The sequence below is a fragment of the Callospermophilus lateralis genome, chromosome 3 (genome assembly GCF_048772815.1).
Source record: "Callospermophilus lateralis isolate mCalLat2 chromosome 3, mCalLat2.hap1, whole genome shotgun sequence".
In the NCBI taxonomy this organism is placed as follows: domain Eukaryota; kingdom Metazoa; phylum Chordata; class Mammalia; order Rodentia; family Sciuridae; genus Callospermophilus; species Callospermophilus lateralis.
In genome coordinates, this window is record NC_135307.1 from 174,232,193 (window position 1) to 174,253,755 (window position 21,563).

The 21,563-nt window shown below is 36.7% G+C and overlaps 1 protein-coding gene across 4 annotated transcripts in view; it reads left to right on the plus strand.

Annotated features, from left to right (window-relative positions):
- The window catches only part of Asxl1 (ASXL transcriptional regulator 1), a 68,923-nt gene that overhangs the window by 10,637 nt on the left and 36,723 nt on the right, over positions 1-21,563 (plus strand). Inside the window, exons 4-5 of one of the 4 annotated variants that reach the window (XM_076851687.1) lie at positions 6,547-6,592; positions 6,691-6,802. The exons of 2 other annotated variants lie outside the window; for them this stretch is intronic. In XM_076851687.1, coding sequence (XP_076707802.1) covers positions 6,547-6,592; positions 6,691-6,758 — 114 coding nt within the window. In that variant the 3' untranslated portion in view covers positions 6,759-6,802. Of the gene's footprint in view, positions 1-6,546; positions 6,593-6,690; positions 6,803-7,009; positions 7,124-21,563 lie in introns of those variants that run through there. One more of the 4 variants, XR_013090808.1, reaches the window with a different exon arrangement.

Consider the following 21,563-nt stretch of genomic DNA (forward strand, 5'->3'; position numbering starts at 1 on the left):
TGTAAACTCAGTGAGGGGATAGACTATATCTTATTTATTTCAGGATCCGTGGTATTAGATGTTTATTTAATGAACGAATTGGTGAGTAATGGCTGCATTCTGATACTTTCTTATCTTTTTGATGTGATAAATACTGCTTATAGTTTCAGTGAAACTATTTCTAAATCTGCCTCTGTTGTCTAGCCATCTCTTCCTGTGGCTTCAGTAGAATTTTAATTTGGTTAATTGTGTCTTCTCAATGTTTTTGACCTATTAGAAAAGTAGTATTTGCCGGGCTGGGGATGTGGCTCAGTGGTAGAATGCTCACCTCACATGTGCGAAACCCTGGGTTCAAACCTCAGCACCACATAAAAATAAATAAATAAAGTATTGTATCCAACTACAACTAATAAATAAATAAATATAAAGAAAAGCAGTATATGCAAATTAACAGAACTCAAAGTATAACAGAAAGTGAAAGTAAACCTATAAAATTCTGCGACCTGTAACCTAAATAATATGTGAAAACAATGAATAGATCATACTTTCTTCACATCTTTGGGTTGTTTTGTTTGTTTGTTTGTTTTTAGTTGTAGATGAAACACAATATCTTCATTTATTTATTTTTATGAGGTGCTGAGGATCGAACCCAGGGCTTCACATATGTGAGGCAGGCGCTCTACCACTGAGCTACAGCCCCAGCCCCACATATCTTTGTTTTTTACTTTATTCAATTAACCCATTTTTTTGTTTCATCATCTCAGATGTGGAATACCCCTAAAAACTTACACTTAGCAACAGATATATCACTTCTGGTAACTTTGAAATAATTAAGTTCCAGAAAAAAAACTTGGAAATTCATGGATTAATATATATTTGAACTACTTCCCATATTGACTATATAAATATACTTTCTTCTTTTACAAGGCTTTTGTAAGCATTCCAGATTCAGGTTATGAATAGGTGGTAATTTATTAGTCTCTTGTTAAATACCTCATAAACACCACCCTGTCTCCCATAAGTTGCACAGGCATTTACTTTAATCAGGAGTATCTAAGAAAGAGTACCAAATAATCAGAACCAGCTGATACCATCTTGATGACCTGAGAATTCACGTCTGCCCAATAAGCTCCCAAGTCAAAGTGATGGTGATGTTAAGCATTTTTTTTTTTCAATCCTTAAAAAAAAAATAAATAAAATTTGCAGGCTGGGGATATAGCTCAGCTCAATTGGTAGAGTGCTTGCCTTGCATGCACAAGGCCCTGGGCTCAATTCCCAGCACCACACACACACACACAAAAATTTTGAAAAATTTGAAATCTATAAGAAATTTAAGGAATACTATAGTGAATACGCCACCCATCTAGCATTTACCTAATTGTTACAAGTTTTTCACATTTGCCTTATCCCTCTTCTGTATATGTGTGTATTTTTTACAGAATCATTTGAAAGTGTTAAGTAAAGACATGGCAGTTCACCTTTAAATATTTTAGAATGTATGTTTTAAGAACAAGGACATTTTTCTGCATAAGCATTAAAAATAAAAAATATATATGTATAATATATATATAATCCCTATGCAGAATTTTCTCTAATTGTTCCAAAAATATTTATGACTTTAAATCTTGTGTCCAGTTGGGATTCATGCATTACATTTGCTTGTCCAGTCTCTTTAATCTCCTGTAATGTATAAAAATTCCCTTGCTTTCTTTGTCTTGCATGGTATTGATATTTTTAAATAATCCAGGCCATTTTTATAGAATTGAATGAATTTTTAAGGAATTAGCAGAGTAGGAATCTTGGTTATTTCCAGATTGCTTCATATATATATTTTTTACTGCCTAGATCGTGTGTACTGTTTCAGGTTGTAACCCAAAGCCACCTAGCAGAAAATAATGGAAGTGGTGGGTTGTGGTCTACCAAGGGCTAGTTTGGTCAAAATTTTGTTGGTAGTAAGGGACAAAAGACACACTAGTTGGGCTGAGATTGTGGCTCAGTGGTAGAAAGCTTGCCTCACATGTGTGAGGCACTGGTTCGATTATCAGCACTGCGTATAAATAAATGAATAAAATAAGGTCTATCAACAACTAAAAAATATATTTAAAAATTATTTTAAAAGATACCAGTTATTGAACTCACATTTCTCATTTTTCCTTTTCAAGGATCTCTAGTGATCCTGTGAGATCCTTTGGAATTTTCTTAGCCTAAGTTTTCCCTCATGTGTTAAGGAAAAGCTTGTGTGCAGAATGGGTTGGTAGTTTTTTTTTTTTTACGATTTTGAAATTTCTTTTGATGAGCCAGAAGGGTCCAAGTTTTATTTTATTCATGTGATTATGCTACTTATTTGAAAATAAAAAATATTTTTTGAGTTCTGGATACATTTGTGTGCCCTTACTTAAGTTTACCAGAAGTTTACTGATAAGCAGTGAGTATTTTGGGGGTATGCCACAGGGTTCCTTCTCTGATAAAAGTTGTTCTGGTATGTTCAACATTTTATATAGAGACACTTGTATTGGTACTTAGTGTTAGTCCTGGGATGGATGGAATAGATATATCCATCTCTATTTTGAATTCTGGATTTGAACTGCTTTCCTTAAGCTTTTCCTGATATCATCTGTTAGTGTTGATCATTGCCTAATTAGAGGTAGAATTTATATTGTTTTTTATGCCTGGGATTTCCTGTTGCCATAAAACAATGTGGACTCCTTTATAGTGTTCTGTGTTTTTAGTACTTTAATACTGAAATACTGTGTTTTTGTTTGTGACTCTGGTTTTATCACTGATGAATTTTAACTTTAAGAGTAGTGAATGGTCATTCCAGCACTCACTTTCAGGCATATCTGCAATCATCTCATTCCGTTTTGTTATGGAATGAGGCTCAGAGAAAGTTGTCACTTAAAGCTATTACCATTTATTTATACCTCATCTGTTGATAAGAGAGCTAGTTCAGCTTTTAAGATCTTTTCTTCTTAGTTAGAAAGCTCAGTTGAAAATGTATAGAATACCTAAAATATTGGAAAACAAGTTTGTAAAAGAAATAGAGACTACATTCGATGTATCCTTACATTAAAACCAACAGTTTGCAAATAAAGGAAAAAGCAAAGGGAGAAGTGAGGAGATAATTGTTGAATTCTTCCAATTAATTTTTATGCACAACTCCCGCAGTTGCCAGCAGTTTTCTAACTATTTATATCACCATTAAATACTGAGAATGAGGAAAGGCAAAAGCTCAGATTTAGATAGAGCCTGTTATTTGAAGGTAAATAGCAGAATCCATTTGATATTTGACAGGTACACAGCAAACAGTGGCCTTTTGTCTCTTTAAAATGCAAATTAGGCTGAGTATTGTAGCATAGATTTGTAATCCCAGCAGCTTTGGAGGCTGAGAAAGGAGAGAGGATCACAAGTTCAAAGCCAGGTTTAGCAATTTAGTGAGACCCTTTCTCAAAATAAACTGGGGATAGGTCTCAGTAGTTAAGTAACCCTGAGTTAAATCCCTGGGACCAAAAAAAAAAAAAAAAAAAAAGTTTAAAATGCAAATTAAATCATGTTACTCTCTTGCTTGGTCCTTGCCTATTTGTCTAAATTATTCTCTTTGCATTTTCTTGTGGTCTTTGAATATCTTTTAGCTTATAGTCTGTTTCTCAAACACCTCAGACTTCAGGATACACTTCAGGGTCATTGCACTTGGTAGTCCTGCTGCCTGGAAAACTGGTAACTTGGCGTTTGGGTTTCTGTCCAATAGTGTTTTTCGTGATGCTTTCACTATGTCTTATCTTTTTGTCACTGGGACAAAATACCTAAGAAGGAGGAAAAATTTATTTTGGTTTATGGTTTTGGTTCATGATTGACTGACTCCATTGCTTTGTGTCTGAGTCAAGGCAGAACATCATAGTAGGTGGTGGAGGAAAGCTGGGAAGCAGAGAGTGAGCAAAAATGGGGCTGGGGACAAGATATATATACCCTTCTAGGACATGTCCCCAGTGACCCACTTTCTCTATGTAGGTCCCACCTCTCACCTCCCCAATAGTGGCATCAAATTACAATTTTGTTAATGAGTTAATCCACTGATAAGGTTAGAACCCTTTTGGATCCAATTGCTTTCTGAAAGTCCCATCTCTGAACATTGCTGCACTGGGGACCAAGCCTTCAACATATGAACCTTTAGGAGATAGTCTAGATCCAAACCCTAACAAACTACTAATCTAGTTTCACAGCATCATCATCATCATTTTTTTTTTTCCTCTTGTGGTGCTGGGGATTGAACCCAGGACCTTGTGCATGCAAGGCAAGCACTCTACCAACTGAACTATATCCCCAGCTTCTAATTCCACAGCATTATAATAGTTTTAGTTTTATAGCCATATTAGTATCCCAAATTACCTTGACTGTTTCATTTAATTACTTACCATTGGCATCCTACTATTAGATGCTGTGTAAGTGCAGGGACTTTGTTTTTTCACTGTAGCTTATGTCATGCCTGGCACACAATAGTTACTTAATAAATATCGACTAAATGAAAATATGGTGTTACCAAAATGTTAATAAGCCAGCTCATTCTCATTTTCATCTTGCTTTCATATCAGTTTTGTTATAGAATGTGCATGTTTTGGGTTATTTTTTTTCTCTTGCTTGGCAAGTTAATATCTTAGAGGGCAGTTCTACATAAATCTGTGAAAGAATCTGCTGACTTTAGAAATCTTTCTTTCTCAGGCTATGGCTGTAATCTGGTTCCTTTTAATTGCTGAAGGGAAAAAAAAATAGCCATTGGGAAGTTTAAAAATTTTAGGTATTTTGTTGTTTATTTTTGGTGCCAGGGATTTAACCCAGGGGTGCTTACCCATTGAGCCATATCCCTGGCCCTTTTTAATTTTGAGACAGGGCCTCGCTAAGTTACTTAGGGCCTTAGTTGCTGAGGCTGGCTTTGAATTTACAATCCTTCTTCCTCATCCTCCCCAGATGGTGGGATTACAGGTGTGGGCCACCACACCTGGCTAGGTATATAAAATATATTATTTCTTTTAGAGTTTTGAATTTTTAAAAAAATATTTTTTAGTTGTAAATGGATCTTTTATTTTACTTATTTATTTGTAGTGTGAGGATCGAACCCAGGGCCTCACATATGCCAGCAAGTGTTGTATCACTGAGCCACAACTCCAGCCCCAAAAGTTCTGAATTTTAATCACTTCTTTTCTCTCTCTCTCTCTTTTTTTTTTTTTTTTTTTTGCCAGAGGTAGGGGATTGAACCTAGGATCATTCTAACTCTTGAGCTACCACACAGCCCTTTTTAAAATTTTATTTTTGAGGCAGGGTTCTTGCTATATTGCTGAAGCTGGCCTCAAACTTGTGATCTTCCTGCCTCAGCCTCTCCAAATAGCTGGGATTACAGGCGTGTTCCACCACACCAAGCTGAACTTTAATCATCTTGTCAAAAAATAAAAAAAAAAAAAAAAAAAATAAAGAAGTTTTATTTTGAATTAACATGTAACAATAGTTGTAAGTAATGTCTTCTGGAGTGTATGTAGAGCTTATTTATTTATTTATTTATTTTTGTGGCGCTGGGGGGGATTGAACCCAGGGCCTTGTGCATGCAAGGCAAGCACTCTACCAAGTAAGCTATATCCCCAGCCCTAGAGCTTATATATTTGTAATGTTTAGAGTCCTAGAATGTTAGTGGTGGAGGAAATCTTAAGTCATCCAGTCCATTTTAATTTTACAGATAGAATACTGAGCAAATGATAGATTAAATGATTTATCTGTGACCATTTTTTTTTTTGTGTGTGTGAGAAATCATGAGGGTGAGGTGGCACTAGAACCCTAGGAACCTTCAAGTTTAATTTCTTTTTGTTGTGTCAATTTGGAATAAAAAGTTTTTCTTCAGGTTTTCATCTTTTGAAGTATCTTATCATTGTCAAGCAGAAGTAGTTTTAAGGGTCCTTAAATCTTTTGTAATGCCTGGTTGATTTGAATTTCTAAGCTGTTCACAAATTGGCATTTTTGTTGGCTCTCCTTCCCTTCTGTGCCAGAATGAGTGATACATGGTGGTGCTAAGAGCACAGGAATAGGAGTCAAGGTCTGGGTTCCAGCACAGTACCTCATGTGTCATTGGATATCTCCATTTACACTTCTTGTCTCCAATACTGCAGAGTTAAAATTGTTCATTTAAAAAAGTACGAAACCCTTTTATTTCATGAAATGGAAATTTAAATTATAAGTTATGACTGTGAAATTGTTGTGGTGGATACAAGCATGAGAGTTCAGCTTTATGTCTCTTCTGGTTCTGCCATCCCCATTCCCCAAGCACCTAAGCCGCCATCTTTGATCTCGAAGCTCTATTGAAAACCTCCCAGGCCAAAAATGGTCAGAGACGTTCCCATATTCCCAGTTTAGCATCTAAACTGTTTTGTGTGAAAAGTAAGGCATCAATGGATATTTTCTTTTCAGTTCTTTTGTAATACATTTGGCATTTACTGAAGGCTGACTTGTTTATTATAAACCCTGTTCCACTTGTTGCTGTTGGAGGTCTGTGCAGAATGCCAGTTAGTATAACAACACCTTTTGCTCTAGTTAATTACAGGAGCAGTTTGTCTTTGGAAGCTTGATCCCTCATTTGGTAAGAAGTCCCTTACTTGTTTGAGTAATGCCCAAGGTACATTTGGATCTGCCTTTCAAAGAAGATGTATTCTATTTCAGATGTATTCTATTTTTCAGAATTCCCAGCCATATCAGAGAGAAGAGTGAACTTTATTGTTTTAGAGCTCTGGTCAGTATGGTTTTAGGCCTAAAAATGAGTTTCCTTTTGTCCTTCTACCTCCTGATGTCCTGAGCCCTCTGGGAACAAAATGATGAAGCACTGAAATGATTTTGTGGTGGCCCAAGGGAAAGGGGCAGGGTAATAATTTCAGGGTTGCTAAAGTGATTTTTTTTTTTTTTTTTTTTTTTTGGTGGGGAGGGGAGGGTACCAGGGATTGAACTCAGGGGCACTCAACCACTGAGCCACACCCCCAACCCTATTTTGCATTTTATCTAGAGACAGAGTCTCCCTGAGTTGCTTAACTACTCGTTTTTGCTAAGGCTGCCTTTGAACTTGTGATCCTCCTGCCTCAGCCTCCCGCCTCAGCCTCCCAAGCCATTGGGATTACAGGTGTGTGCCACATGCTGGCTATTTTTAAAATAAAATGGTCATATACAATTTTTTAAGTGTGATTTTAAAGCACCAGGATTCTAGGGAGAAATTTAACTTTATTAAAAGTTATTATCAAAATATTTACTTATTTATATGCAGGGAAAAAGATGTGCAAATTATTGCACCATATTCTAGGCTTCCTTGGTATTGTGTTTGAAAAAACGTTTAAGCTATTTTTTGTGTTAGCCAGTGTAGAAACTGCATATGATGTTTCAGTTCTTCAGATCAGACTTTAGGGAGAGGTATCTGAGGACTTTCTTTTTAGTCTAAGAAAGTTGTTTCTTTTAGCTTAGCTAAATATGAAGAAAAGATGGGAACTGATATATTTCAGACAGGTGTAGTGGTCTTCGTAGTGCTTCTCTTGAAGCATAGATGTTTCCAACTCCTGTACTAAAGAGGAACTGGCCTGAAAAGCTTAAGTGGTACAAATTCATATTTTTAGTCATTTGAGAGATTAACACATGGAGGACAGGTTAGGATGTCAGAGTAACAGGTTTGAGTTTGTCTTGAAAAGTTTGAGAAGCATGCTCATGCTCAAGGTTCAGAAAGCATAACTTTACATCTTTGTACATCATGAAACAGGAGAGGAATAAGCAAAAAGATGTATATTTTCTTCTGAGATGCTTTCTTGATTCACTGGTAAAAAATGGGCTTTAAGTGTCAACTAATCCTTTTATTTTAGTCTTTTTTAAAAATATTTTTTAGTTATACATGGACACAATATCTTTATTTTGTTTATTTATTGTTATGTGGTTCTGAGGATTGAACCCAGTGCCTCATACCTGAGAGGCAAGTGCTCCACAACTGAGCTACAACCCCAGCCCTCCTTTAAAAAAAAAAAAAAAAAAAAATTGTTTTCAGTTGTTGATGGACCATTATTTTGTTTACTTATTTATATACAGTGCCAAGAATCTAACCCAGTTTCTCACACGTGCTAGGCAAGCACTCTACCGCTGAGCTACACATTTAGCCCCTAGTCTTCTCCTTTGAGATATATATGACCCTTCATGCCAGTTTTTCTTTGGAAAGATGTATGTCACGACAATTTACTTTTGAAACGTCCACTTTTTTTTGGTCTGTATTTCCAGTGCCACCATCAGAGCCTATCTTATCTTATTACTCAGTAGCTCCGGTGTGATCTTTTGCTTTTACTTTGTCCCCTTTTAAGCTTCTTTGTATTCCACTCAGCAGCTGGAGGGTTTTCTTTCAAAGCACAATTTGATCGTGACATTTTTTTGTTTGGTACTTGTCAGTGGTTTCCCATGGCATTTATTTAAAAAAAAAAAAAATCTAAACCTTGCTTGACCACCCTTTTCTTTCAGTTGACTTCCTTAATTAAGTTCCTTCCAGTTTTAGGGTTTGGCATTGCAGACTTCCACTTTTGCCTGTCTTGAATCTCAACTTCAGGACTGACAATTTATATCATTTCTTCACAGGAGCTTTCTCTTACCTCTAAATAATATTTTCCTGTTGTGTCTAAACTTCTTATCATTTATAAGTATATAATTACACATGTAATTTGAGTGATTGTCTGTTATGTTTCTCCTAACTAGGCCTTAGAGACAGAGTATCTGTATTTTGACTTGACTATATCTCTACCATCTTTTATAGAAAGTGCTTAATAAATGGTTATTGAATAAACGCAGTGGAAAAACACTTAGAGGAAAGATTGCTATCACACCAAGTTAAAACAAACTATTGAATTGGTTCAGGATAGAAATGTTTAGTTTTAAGATGAAGTTGTATAGTATGGATTGTTTAAGATCATTTTTTCATGAAATGGAGTATGGAATATTTGAAAATCCTGAAATATATTTTTTTAATCTTAAAAATTAATTTTCAGTGTTGCTTTGGAGTGCCATATTGATTCCTGGATTTTTTTTGGGGGTGGGGGTGGGGCGGGTACTGGGGATTTAACCAAGCCAGGGTGCTATACCATTGAGGTACAGCCCCAGTTTTTCTTGAGACAGTGTCTCACTAAGTTGCTTAGGCCCTCTGTTTTAGTCAGCTATTTTACCGCTGTGACTAAAGGACCCGAAGAGAACAATTTTAGGGAAGAAAAGTTTATTTGAGGGTTTAGGGTTTCAGAGGTCTTAGTCCATAGAATGCTGTCTCCATTCCTCTGGGTTCAAGGTGAGGCAGAACATCATGGCAGAAGAGTGTGGCAGAGGAAAGCAGCTCACATGATGATCCAGAAGCAAAGAGGGGCCACGACAAATATATACCCCAAAGCCATGCCTCCCAATTCCCACCTCCTCCAGCCATATCCTACCACTTCAGTTACCACTCAGTTAATCTCTATCATGGGATTAATTCACTGATTGGGTTAAGACTCTCAAACCCAACTATTTCTCCTCTGAACCCTTCTTGCATTGTCTCACACATTGGCTTTTGGGAGACACTTCACATCCAAACCATAACAGTCTTGGTAAGTTGCTGAGACTAGCTTTGAATGAGTGATCTTCCTAGGAGCTCAGTCTCTCAAGATGTGGGGATTACAGGTGTGTGCCACTGTGCCTGGTTTGCTTCCCAATCTTTTGTATGTTCCTCTTCCTGCTCCCCTTTCCTGTTTTTTCTTCTTGACAACTTTTAAAATCTTTTCCATGATTATATACATTGGTGTGGGTGTTGATTGACCCACTATACAATTTGGGTTAGGGATTTGTGTTCTCTGGTCTAGGAAATCATTTTTTACATTTTTTTTCTGGGTGGCCGATACCTAGCTGTTTTTTGTTTTTTATTTAATTTTTTTGGTTGTATATGGACACAATACCTTTGTTTCTTTTTTTATTTTTATGTGGTGCTTTTTGGGGATCAAACCCAGGGCCTCACATGTGCTAGGCAAGTGCTCTACCACTGAGCCACAACCCCAGCTCCCCTAGTTGTTTTTTTTTCTTTTGATACTATCAACATTTAACCTTATGTTAGAAATCTTTTATAACACATAAATTTTAAATATGATTTAAAAATATGTAACTCATGCTTTTTTGTGCCTTGTTTCTTTATTTTTAAAAAATTTTTAATTTTAATTAGTTATACATGATAGCAGAATGCATTTTGAATCATTGTACACAAATGGAGCCCAGCTTTTCATTTTTATGGTTATATATGAGGTAGAGTCACACCACATGTGCAGTCATATATGTACCTAGGGTAATGATGTTCATTTCATTCCACCATCTTTCTACCCCCATGTTTCCTCCCTCCCCCTCCCTCCCCTTTACCTAAGTTTCAAGGTTCCTCCATTCTCCCCATGCCCACCCCCCCATTTTGAGTCAACATCCATTTATCAGAGAGAACATTCAGCTTTTGGCTTTTGGGGATTTTTTACTTTGCTTAGCATCATGATATTCTCCATCTCCATCCATTTACCTGCAAATGCCATAATTTCATTCTCATTTAGTGCTGTGTACTATTCTATTGTGTATATATTCCGCATTTTTTTAATCCATTCATTGATTGAAGGGCATCTAGGTTGCTTCTACTGTTTAGCAATTGTGAATTGTGCTGCTACAAACATTGATGCAGCTGTGTTACTGTAGTGTGCTGATTTTAAGTCTTTGGGTATAGACCAAGGAGTGGGATAGCTGGGTCAAATGGTGATTCCATTCCCAGTTTTCTGAGAAATCTCCATTCTGTTTTCCAGATTGGCTGCAACATTTTGCAGATCCAGCAGCAATGAATGAATGTACCTTCCCCCCCATCCTTGCCAGCACTTATTGTTGCTTGTATTCTTGAAAACTACCATTCTGACTAGAGTGATATGAAATCTTAAAGTAGTTTTGATTTGCTGTGCCTTGTTTCTTTCACATCTCAGTCTTACTCAAATGTTGATGATCCTTGGTTGAGGATTAAGCTTAAGAGAGTTAGGCTGTTATTGGTTGGAAATTCAGTGCATTGTGGTTTTGTGGCCTTACTTGTCTATTGCAGAAGTGGGGAAGTGGTTGCTTTTTAGATGCTTGGTGCTGGAGTAAAAGTATCTTACTTCTATTGCAGACTGTTAACAATCTCCCATGTTTTCAACCCTTATCGCCTATACCTCATCCTTGTCTGTCCTGGTCTCTGGTATGGGTTCTGAATTTGTCTGCAGCCTGGGGATCAGTGGTGGAAGGCATATATCTCCTTGGTTCTTTTCAGGATTTCAGATTGTAGTACTTAGATCTATTGTTTGCTTTTAACTTTTTCTCTTTTGCTTCTCCGTCTGATTCTCTGTCATCAAAGACTTTCAAGGTATATTGCAACCCTGGATATTCCTCTCAGATCATCAGACTTGTATATCGAATTACTTTCTCAGTGTCTCTCTTTGAATATGTAATGGTATCTCAGAATTATACAAAACAATCTCTTTTTAAAAAAAAAAAAATCCTAAATATTTTCTTGTTTTGCTTATATAAATAAATGGGAACTCCACCTTTTTTTTCCCCCTAAGGAAAGTAAAAGAACACACAAAACTTATTACATGCATAAAGCATGGGAGTACTAGACTCCAAACTCCAGTTTAAGTTGCCTAGATCAGAAACCTTGGTGCCATCAACCCACTCCTTCTGATACTATACTATTTTAAGCCACTATAATCTCTTTCCTAAATTACTGTATTATTCTTGGTTTCTTTCTTGACACTCTCTTCAAATACTGTCCTTCAGATCATGTCACTACTCAAACCCCTCCACCAGCATCCATAGAGTGGCTTGCAATGCCATTATTTCATCTGTCTCCCAGCCCCTTTGACCTCGCTCTCCCCCCCTGGTTCATTCAGTTCTTTAAATTCCCTGGCCTTTTAGTGATCTTTGTGCATGCTAGTAACTATTTCTCTCAGAGATTTTGCCATTGCTGTTTCATATGAAATGCCTTTCTCTCAAATACCTGCATGACTTAATTCCAAACCTCTTTCAAGTCTTTGCTCAAAGTGTACCCTGTCCCCTCCATATCCACATGGTGTGCTTTAAAAAATATTATTTAATGAAATATATCATACTTTGGGGTGTGTGCTGTCTTGTGTGATTTCATGGCATGTCCTTTTTACATTTAGTGCATTTGGTTGTTTCTGGTTCTTTTTTTTTTTTTAATATTTATTTTTTAGCTTTAGGTGGACACAATATCTTTATTTTTATGTGGTGCTGAGGATCAAACCCAGTGCCTTACGCATGCCAGGCGAGCGCGCTACTACTTGAGCCACATCCCCAGCCCTTTTTTTTAAAAAAAATGTTTTAATTGTAGTTGTACATAATACCTTTATTTTATTTATTTTTATGTGGTGCTGAGGATTGAACCCCTGCCTCACATGTGCTAGGCAAGGGCTCTACCACTGAGCCACAACCCCAGCCCCTGTTTCTGGTTCTTGATATAACTGACAGTGCTGCATTGAGTGCTTGTCTTCTGGTGCATTCATTAACTTTTCCAGGGGGTGTATGTTGCTGGGAATGGGACTGAGAAGTAGTTTTGCCCTGATTGTCACTACTCTGTAGTCCAGCTTGTTTTCTAAATGATTGTATAGATTTATACTCTTAGTAGTAGTATATGAGAATTCTGTTGTTTCATATACTGAGTATAGAGGGTGATCTGTATGCTAGTCTTTTCAAATACATTTTACTTTTCCATAGGTTATATATTTCATGGAACATCATTAATGCTTTTGCTTTAAACATTTCTTTTTCTTTTCCTGTGCTAGGATGGAATCCCTAGGGTCTATTTAACATGGAGCTATGTTTCCAGTCCTTTTTGTTTTGTTTTGAGATAGGGTCTTGCTAAATTGCCAGGCTGGCCTTGACATTGTAGTCCTCCTGCTTTAGCTCCCTGGATAGCTGGGATTACATGTGTGTGCCACCAAGCCCTGATAAACTTTTTTTTTTTTTTTTAATTATAGTTGTAGATGGACGGAACGCCTTTATTTTATTTGTTTTTAATGTGGTGCTAAGGATTGAACCTAGTGCTTTATGCATGCTAGGCAAGCACTCTACACTGAGCTACAGCCCCAGCCCAACTTTTTTTTTTTTTTTAAAGAAATTTTAAAAGAAGGGAAGTCTTATTTTCACTTACATACTTGCCGTTTGTGGTGGTGTTCATTCCTTAAGAAGTGTCCATTTGTTATTTTCCTTAAGAACTTTCTTTAACATTTCTTGTAGTGCAGGTCTGTTGTGCTGTATTCTCTAAGCTTTTCTTAGTATGAAAAGTCTTTATTTTGCCCTAAAGGATATTTTTATTAGAAACAGAATTTTAAGTTGAAAGGTTATCCATCTCCACCATCCCCAAGCATTTTAAGGCGCTAATTCTTTGTCTTCTGGTTTGCATAATTTGAGATAAGTCTGTGGTGATGCTTATCTTTGTTTCACTTTTTGTGTGGTTATTTATTATTATTCTAATATTGTTTAGTTGTCAATGGATCTTTATTTATTTATTTATATGGTGCTGAGAATCAAGCCAAGTGCCACACACATGCTAGGCAAGCGCTCTACCACTGAGCCACAACCCCAGTTTGTTTTGAGAAATGGTCTATGTTGCCCAACCTGGTCTAAGTCTCCTGGGTTCAAGATTTCCCATGGTTAAAATTTATTTTCTGTTCAACAGTTTGATAATTTGCTTTGCATGTACTTTGGTTAGCTTCTTAGATCTGTAGTTCAGATTTGAAATTTGAATTTTCAGCTATTATTTTTTGAAAAAAGAATTCTGGATTCCTAGTAACATGCATTTTGCCCACATTATTTTGCCCCTTAAGTTCTGAATTTTTCCTTGTGTTTTATTTTGGATATTTTCTGTTGTAATTCTAAATTTACCTTACCTTTTTTTCTTTAGGGTCTAATTTTTGTTAATCTCATCTTTTGATGTTTTCATTATTATATTTATCTTTGGAAGTTCCTTTTATTCCTTATTTTACACCATGCATTCTCTTTATATTTTCCTTTAATCCTTAATCATCAAGTATGTTTATAGGAGCTGTTTTAAATCTCTGTCCACTAATTATACCTCCTGTGACATGTTTGGGTCTGTTTCTATTGACTGATTATTCTCCTGCTTATAAATCACATTTTCTTGGCATCTTGGCATATCCAGTTTTTCTTGGATGCTGAGCAATATGAGTTTTACATTTTTGGGTGCTGTGATTGATTTTCCTTTCAAGATTGTTGAGTTTTATTTTGGCAGTTTACTCATAAATTAGTTTATTCCTTTTTGCGGGGACAGTAACAGGGATTGAACTCGGGGGGCATTCAACCACTGAGCCACATCCCCACCCCAATTTTGTATTTTGTTAGATATAGGGTCTTACTGAGTTGCTTAGTGCCTCTACATTGCTGAGGCTGGCTTTGAACTAGAGATCCTCGTGCCTCAGCCTCCTCCCAAGCCATTGGTATTACAGGCATGCGCCACTGTGCCCGGCTTAGTTTATTCTTGCTTTTAAGTTTTGTTAACGCAGGTCTGGAGAATAGGCTAAGTGTAATTCTAAGGTTTTTCCGTTCTGGGATCTCTGTCAAATGTCCTGGATTTTCAGTTTCTCCACTCTCAGGTCACAGCTTTATGTCTCATAGACTTTTGTTTGCTATGGAAAATTTCTGGCCATTCACTACCCAGCCTTGTAGAGTTTGGCCTTATACATACAGAGACTTCATGCTGATTTCTGGAGGTCTTTTTCTGCATAGCTTTCTCCTCTTTTGAATTGTCAGCCTCAGTATCTGTCTCAGCTCAGGAAAAGCACTACGCTCTGCTCTTCTTTGTAGCCTGAATTGTGCCTCCAGGCAGAAAGCTGGGGAAATTGTAGAATTCTTTATCTTCTCTTCAGGATCACAGTCTTCTGCTGCCTATTTACTAATATTGAAAACAGTTGTTTTGGAGCTGGATTTGTAGCTTATGGTAGAGTGCTTTCTTGCCTAGCATATATGAGGCACTGGGTTCGGTTCAGAGCACATATAAACAAAAATAAGGGTCCATCGGCAACTTTAAAAAAAATATATATATATATATTTAAAAAACCAGTTTTTTGATGTATTTTTTTCCCATTTCTTAGTTGTTTATAGTAGGAGAGTAAATTTGGCAACTACATTAGTCTGTTATGAACATTTCTGCATGTGTGTGTAATATTTCATGAACTCTTACTGATAATTCCAGTTCTTTTTTTTTTTTTTTAATATTTATTTATTTTTAGTTTTCGGTGGACACAACATCTTTGTATGTGGTGCTGAGGATCGAACCTGGGCCGCACACATGCCAGGCGAGCGTGCTACTGCTTGAGCCACATCCCCAGCCCAATTCCAGTTCTTTTTTAAAAAAATATTTTTAGGGGTTGGGGTTGTGGCTCAGCGGTAGAGTGCTTGCCTAGCATGTGTGAGGCCCTGGGTTTGATCCTAAGCACCACATAAAAATAAAGAGCTAAAATATTTAAAAAATATATATAATTTTAGTTGTAGGTGGACACAATACCTTTATTTATTTTTATATGATGTTGAGGATCGAACCCAGTACCACACATGTTCAAGGTGAGCATTCTACCACTGAGCCACAACCCAGCCTTGATAATTCCATTTCTAATTGAAGACAGCAGGGTTTTTGTTTTTGTTTTGAGGTACTGAGGGTTATACCCAGAGCCTTGTGCATGCTACCTCTGAACTACATCCTTAGCTCTTTGAGATGGAGTCTTGCCAAGTTGCCCAGGCTAGCCTCAAACCTGCCATCTTTCTGCCTCAGCAAACGCCCCCAACCAAGTAGCTGGGATTACAGGTGTGCACCACTGTGTCTGGCTAGACTCTAGGGATTTTACTTGACCTCTTTTGTCTTACATGTGTGTATGTCTCTTCTCTATGAGGAACTTCTGGTTTCCATCAAGACCACATAATTACTCATTTACTTTTTCCAGCAATATACAGCAATCTTAGAAAACCAATACTCGTACTGCCACTACAATGTGATTACCTTAAGTGTTTTTGTTCTTATTAGCCTAAGGGTTTATCTCACTAGGAATTTTACAAGTTACTTTACTTTAAAATCACTAGGAAAAATATGGTTATACATCTACTTGAAGCACAGCTTGATTCATTTACTTTTTAAAAAGGCATTGCTTTCATAAATGTTAATTTTGCTTTACATGAGGTTTATTCAATGAAGTCAGCTCATGCAGTTCCTTCCCCTATTTAGTTTTCTTATGGATAATCTTATTTTTTATTATTTTTCTTTTTAAAAGTATAAAAATAGCATTTGTATCTTTTTTTTTTTTTTTAGAGTGACATCATAGACACATTTCCCACTTTACATTTTAACTTAACATATCTAGGGCATCACTTCATAACAATAAGTAGAGATTCTTCATAGTGGCAAAGTACAGCATTTTTTTGTTTACTACTGTTCTTTCTCCATCAGAATATGATCCATAGGCCAGTGTTTGTGAACTATCTTTCCTGATTGTGATAAGTGTAGAAATTGGGAATAAATATTTAGAAACTTTTATAGTAATTTGACCCTGCCAGAGCACAGTCTATGAAATCAGCAGTTCTAGCTTAGTGGAGCTATTTTTTAGGCTTACATAGTGTACCAGGTGCAGTAGGACCATATATTGGTCTTGGATAAACTGGGAAAAAAAGCCCCAAATTGATTCTTTACCCCAGTTAGATTGGGAAAGGACTGTGTTTATCCTGTATTCCTACTGGTAGACACAACCCCATAAATTTTAATATTTATTAATTAATTTTTAAATTTTGTGTAATTTTTCATTTTCTGGTGCTGGGGATTAAATCAATATATGATTTTTATATTTTTTTCAATCCTAAGTATTTTGATATTTTTAATTCATGAATTAAAGTGTATTGGCAGGGAGGGGCACACCAGGGAATCAAACCCAGGGACACTGTACTACTGAGTTATATCACTAGACCTTTTTATTTTATTTTAAGATAGGGTCTCAATAAGTTACCCATGCTGGCCTTGAGCTTGATCCTCCTCCTGTCTCAGCCTCCCAAGTAACTGGGGTTATAGGGGTGTGCCACTGCACCCAGCTACTTTTGCAGTTTTAAATTTCCCAAAGCTAGGCATTAACCAAAAATTTTATAGTAGTTATTACAATTTTCTTTGTTTTCCATGGCTTTTTACATCCCATTCCTGTCTTCTGTGCTGAATTTCTTTCAAATATCAATAAATATCATTTGTAAATTTCTTTTAGTAAAGTTCTGTGGGTAACATTGTATTTTGAATACCTTAAGGCCTTGATTTTGTCTTTGCTGTCTGGGACTTTTTTAGCTGTGATGACATTTCAACTATATAGTGATTTTTAATTGACGGTAGGTTGTTTTTTTTTTTTTTTTTTAAATTCAAGGATGTCATTCTTTTGTTTTCTAACATCTGTTTTTGCTTTTGAGAAGTAGGCTAACAGTTTTTATGGTAACTTTTCTTCTTTGGTTGCTTTTAATTTTTTTTTTTTTTAAATAATGACTGTGCATTGTGGCTACAGTGTATGTTTGAGAAGGTCACCATGCAGTCTGAACCCTTGTGCCTTCAGTTTTAGCCAACATAGCTTTCCTGCCCCCACCTTTAAATTTTTAGTTGTAGATAGACTCAATACCTTTATTTTGTTTATTAGCGTTATATGGTGCTGAGGATTGAACCCAGTGCTTCACACATGCTAGGCAAGTGCTTTACACTGAACCACAAAACCCAGCCCCCTGTTTCCTCTTTTGACATTTATATTTTTGCATGTTAAAATTTCTCACTCTTGAGTTGGAGATGTAGCTTGGTGGTAGAATTTTTGCCTAGCATGCTCAGGGCCCTGGGTTCAATTCCAGCACTGGAGAAAAAACCAAAATTGAAATTTCTCCTTCTGACCTAGGTGAGGTGGGTGGTGGCACAGCTTCTCGGAAGGCTGAGATATGAGGATTGCAAAGTTCCAGGCCAGCTTGGACAACTTAACAAGACTCAGTCTTAAAATTAAAAAAAAAAAAAAAAAAAAAAGATTTTTTTTTTTTAAAGAGTTGGGGATGTAGCCCAGTGGTAGAGCACTCACTTGCCTAGGTTGTGGGAGGCCCTCTGTTCAGTCCTCAGTACCACTAAGAACAACTGTTGACTCTCTTATACTTTTCATATTTTCCATCCCTTTACTTTTTTGTGTTTCATTCTGTTCGATTTTTTTTTTCAGACCAATAATACAATCTACTAACTCCTCAGGTTTGACTGAATGTTCCAGGTTATCACTTTTTAAAAAAAAATTTTTGTTGTTGTTGTAGATAGGTCTTTATTTGCTTATTTTTATGTGGTGCTAAGGATTAACCCATTGCCTCATACATTGTATGCAAGTGCTCTGTCACTGAGCTATAGCCCTAGCCCTAACTTTTTATTTCTAGATTTTCTGATTATTTTTGAAAATTGTCCATTATTTATTTCTGTTGTGGCTTTTATTTTTTTTAACTTCTGCATTTTTTTTTTAAAGAGAGAGAGAGGAGAGAGAGAATTTTTTTAATATTTATTTTTTTTAGTTATCGGCGGACACAACATCTTTGTTTGTATGTGGTGCTGAGGATCGAACCCGGGCCGCACGCATGCCAGGCGAGCGCGATACTGCTTGAGCCACATCCCCAGCCCCTTCTGCATGTTTTAAGCACAGTTATTTTAAAACCTCTTTATCGTCTGCCTAGATCTCTAAGTTTGCCTGTTTTGTGCAGTGAGCCCACTCTACCTTTGTTGGTTCATTTCTTTTTTTTTTTTTTTAAGAGAGAATGAGAGAGGGAGAGAGAGAGAATTTTAATAATCGGCGGACACAACATCTTTGTATGTGGTGCTGAGGATCGAACCCAGGCTGCACGCATGCCAGGCGAGCGCACTACCACTTGAGCCATATCCCCAGCCCAGTTCATTTCTTTATAGTTTGCAATTGTGATTTAAATGTTTATCATCAGTGGGATTCATTTAAAAAAAACATTTTTTTTTTGTAGTTGTATATGGACAGAATGCCTTTATTTTATTTATTTTATGTAGTGCTAAGGATAGAACCCAGTGCCTCACACTTGCTAGGCAAGCGCTCTGCCACTGAACTACAGGCCCAGCCCATTGGGATTCATTTTTAAAATTTTAAAAAATTTTTAGTTTTTAAATTTATTATTTTATTTATTTTTTTAGTTTTCCATGGCCTTTATTTATTTATATATGTGGTGCTGGAAATCGAACCCAGTGCCTCACACACGCTAGGCAAGTACTCTATCACTAAGCCTCAATCCCAGCCCATGGGATTCTTTTTTTTTTTTTGAGTCATAGTGTAGAGGTATCCCTCTAGGGAATACCTAGAGTGTTTTGAATTTCAGCTGAACCCAGCAGGTTTCTTTAAAGCCACACTTGTCTGATAGGCTAATTTGACATTGGGTTTCTGAACCATTTGGATAGTGTGATTCTGGAACCCATACCTGTGATAGGGAATTTTGTTTTTTCAGAGGTGACTTTTTCACTCTGATTTCTGGCAAACAGTAAATTTCTTTTCCATGGGTTGGAGGTTGAAATTCATTTTATTCAACTGTGCAGTTTTTGGGGCTTTGGTATCTTATATTATCTAACTTATTTTCAGTTTATTTTCTCCTAGTCACTGGTAGGCATTAAAACACCTGTCTGGAGCAGTACTTATATCTGGCTTTAGTTATTTGGCTTTGAGTAATTTCATTGTTTCTAGCCTCAGGGCATTTCCCTTTCTTGCTTTTGGGTTAGTTTTGTTGTATTTTCCTGCTTTTCTATGTACTTGGGTTTGAAGCAAGTGTTTTTCTGTGTCACCACACCTATCTTTTGTATTTAGTGGAAGATCTATGACACTTATATTTTGTAAAACAGGTATAATTCGCTAAAACAGAAGTTTCTGAGTTTTATCCGACTCGCGGTGTGAATGATATAGCTGTGTATAGCTGAGGTTGTTTTAACTTACCCATAAAGCACTGTGCAAGGCTGCAAGGGTGTATTTGTTTATATCATCAATGAATCCTTTGCAGCTTGATGGATCACAGTGTCTTTGATTGCCTTGTTCTTTAGCACAGTTCTTTCTCATCAACAGTTATTGTGAGAAAGGAGCTCCCTTTGAGAATCACTGCAATGGCTCACTGTTGCTCCCAGAGGAGTTTGAATATATCTTAGGATAGAGAAAAGATTTCCCCATCTTATAGTGATCTAATTCTCACCTATGCTGGCTGAATGGGCAGATGCCCAAATCTGTGTCTCTAATTCAAGAACACTAGATCTGCATATTGAATAGGACATTTCTGTTCAAAGATTCCGCTGGTGTTTCAAATTCATCTTGTATCTTCTCAGTGCTGTAAGTCAGTTTTCCACTCATGTTCTGTTTCTGTCTATGCCATCACTCTCTTCTCAGTAACCAAATTATTCTTCATTTCTTCACTTCTTTGTCTTTTCATATGTGCACGCAGCTATTAATCAAGCCAGTTTTTTCTCATAGTGTTTTAGCTTTCCATCACAATGACAAAGTTGAATTATTAATGAGCCTATAGAGAGAAGAGGTCTGTTTAGGTTCAAAATTTTGGAGGTTTCAGTCCAGGATTGGTTGGCCTTATTACTTTGGTTTGTGGTGAGATGGTGAGGTTCCCATCTTGGTGGGAACATGTGGTGGAGCAAAATTGCCGACTTCCTTGCCCTTATGCAAAAAGAGTAGGACCAGGATCCCACAGTCCCCTTCTAGGAAGTGCCACTGATGGCCTAAAATCTCCCATGAGGCGCCTCACCTTTTCTTACCATGCCTTAGTAACACTGAGCTGGGAACCAAACCCTATAATGCATGTGCCCTTGGGGGGACATTTCTGATATGAACTAGAGTATATAGTAATTCTGTTTTCTCTTTCCATGACAGTATCAGGGTGATACATCCCATATAAAAATCTTTCTTGATTTCTCCTAATATTTTTCTTGGGATAAAGAGACTGTCACATAGTCTCTCAGTTCAGACTGAGTGAGACCTTACCTTCTTATCCTCCTTTCTCATCCTAAATTTTGATTTTACAAAATGTCCTGTTGGTGGCTTTTGGGGGGATATTTTTCTTTAGGCATAATAGGGCATAATTAAAACAAGAACCAGAAATGTATGTACCATTTTTGTTCTGTTTTGAATGAGATAGTATATCATTATGAAATTGTATGTATGATGATCACAAGTTAGGGGGTGGCATATGGTTGCCTGATTTGGGTGTTAGTCATTAACTGACAGTATGACTTTAGATAAATTACTGCTACCTCTAGGTAGGCCTGGATTTCATCATCTATAAAATGAGAGGTTGAGTTAGGTGATATATATTTTTTTTAATTGTTAATGGACCTTTGTTTATATGCGGTGCTGAGAATCAAACCCAGTGCCTCACACATGCTAGGCAAGCACTCTACAACCCCAGCCCAGAGTTAAGTGATTTTTTATAGTTAATATTTTTTGAACTCTTTAATTTATTCAACA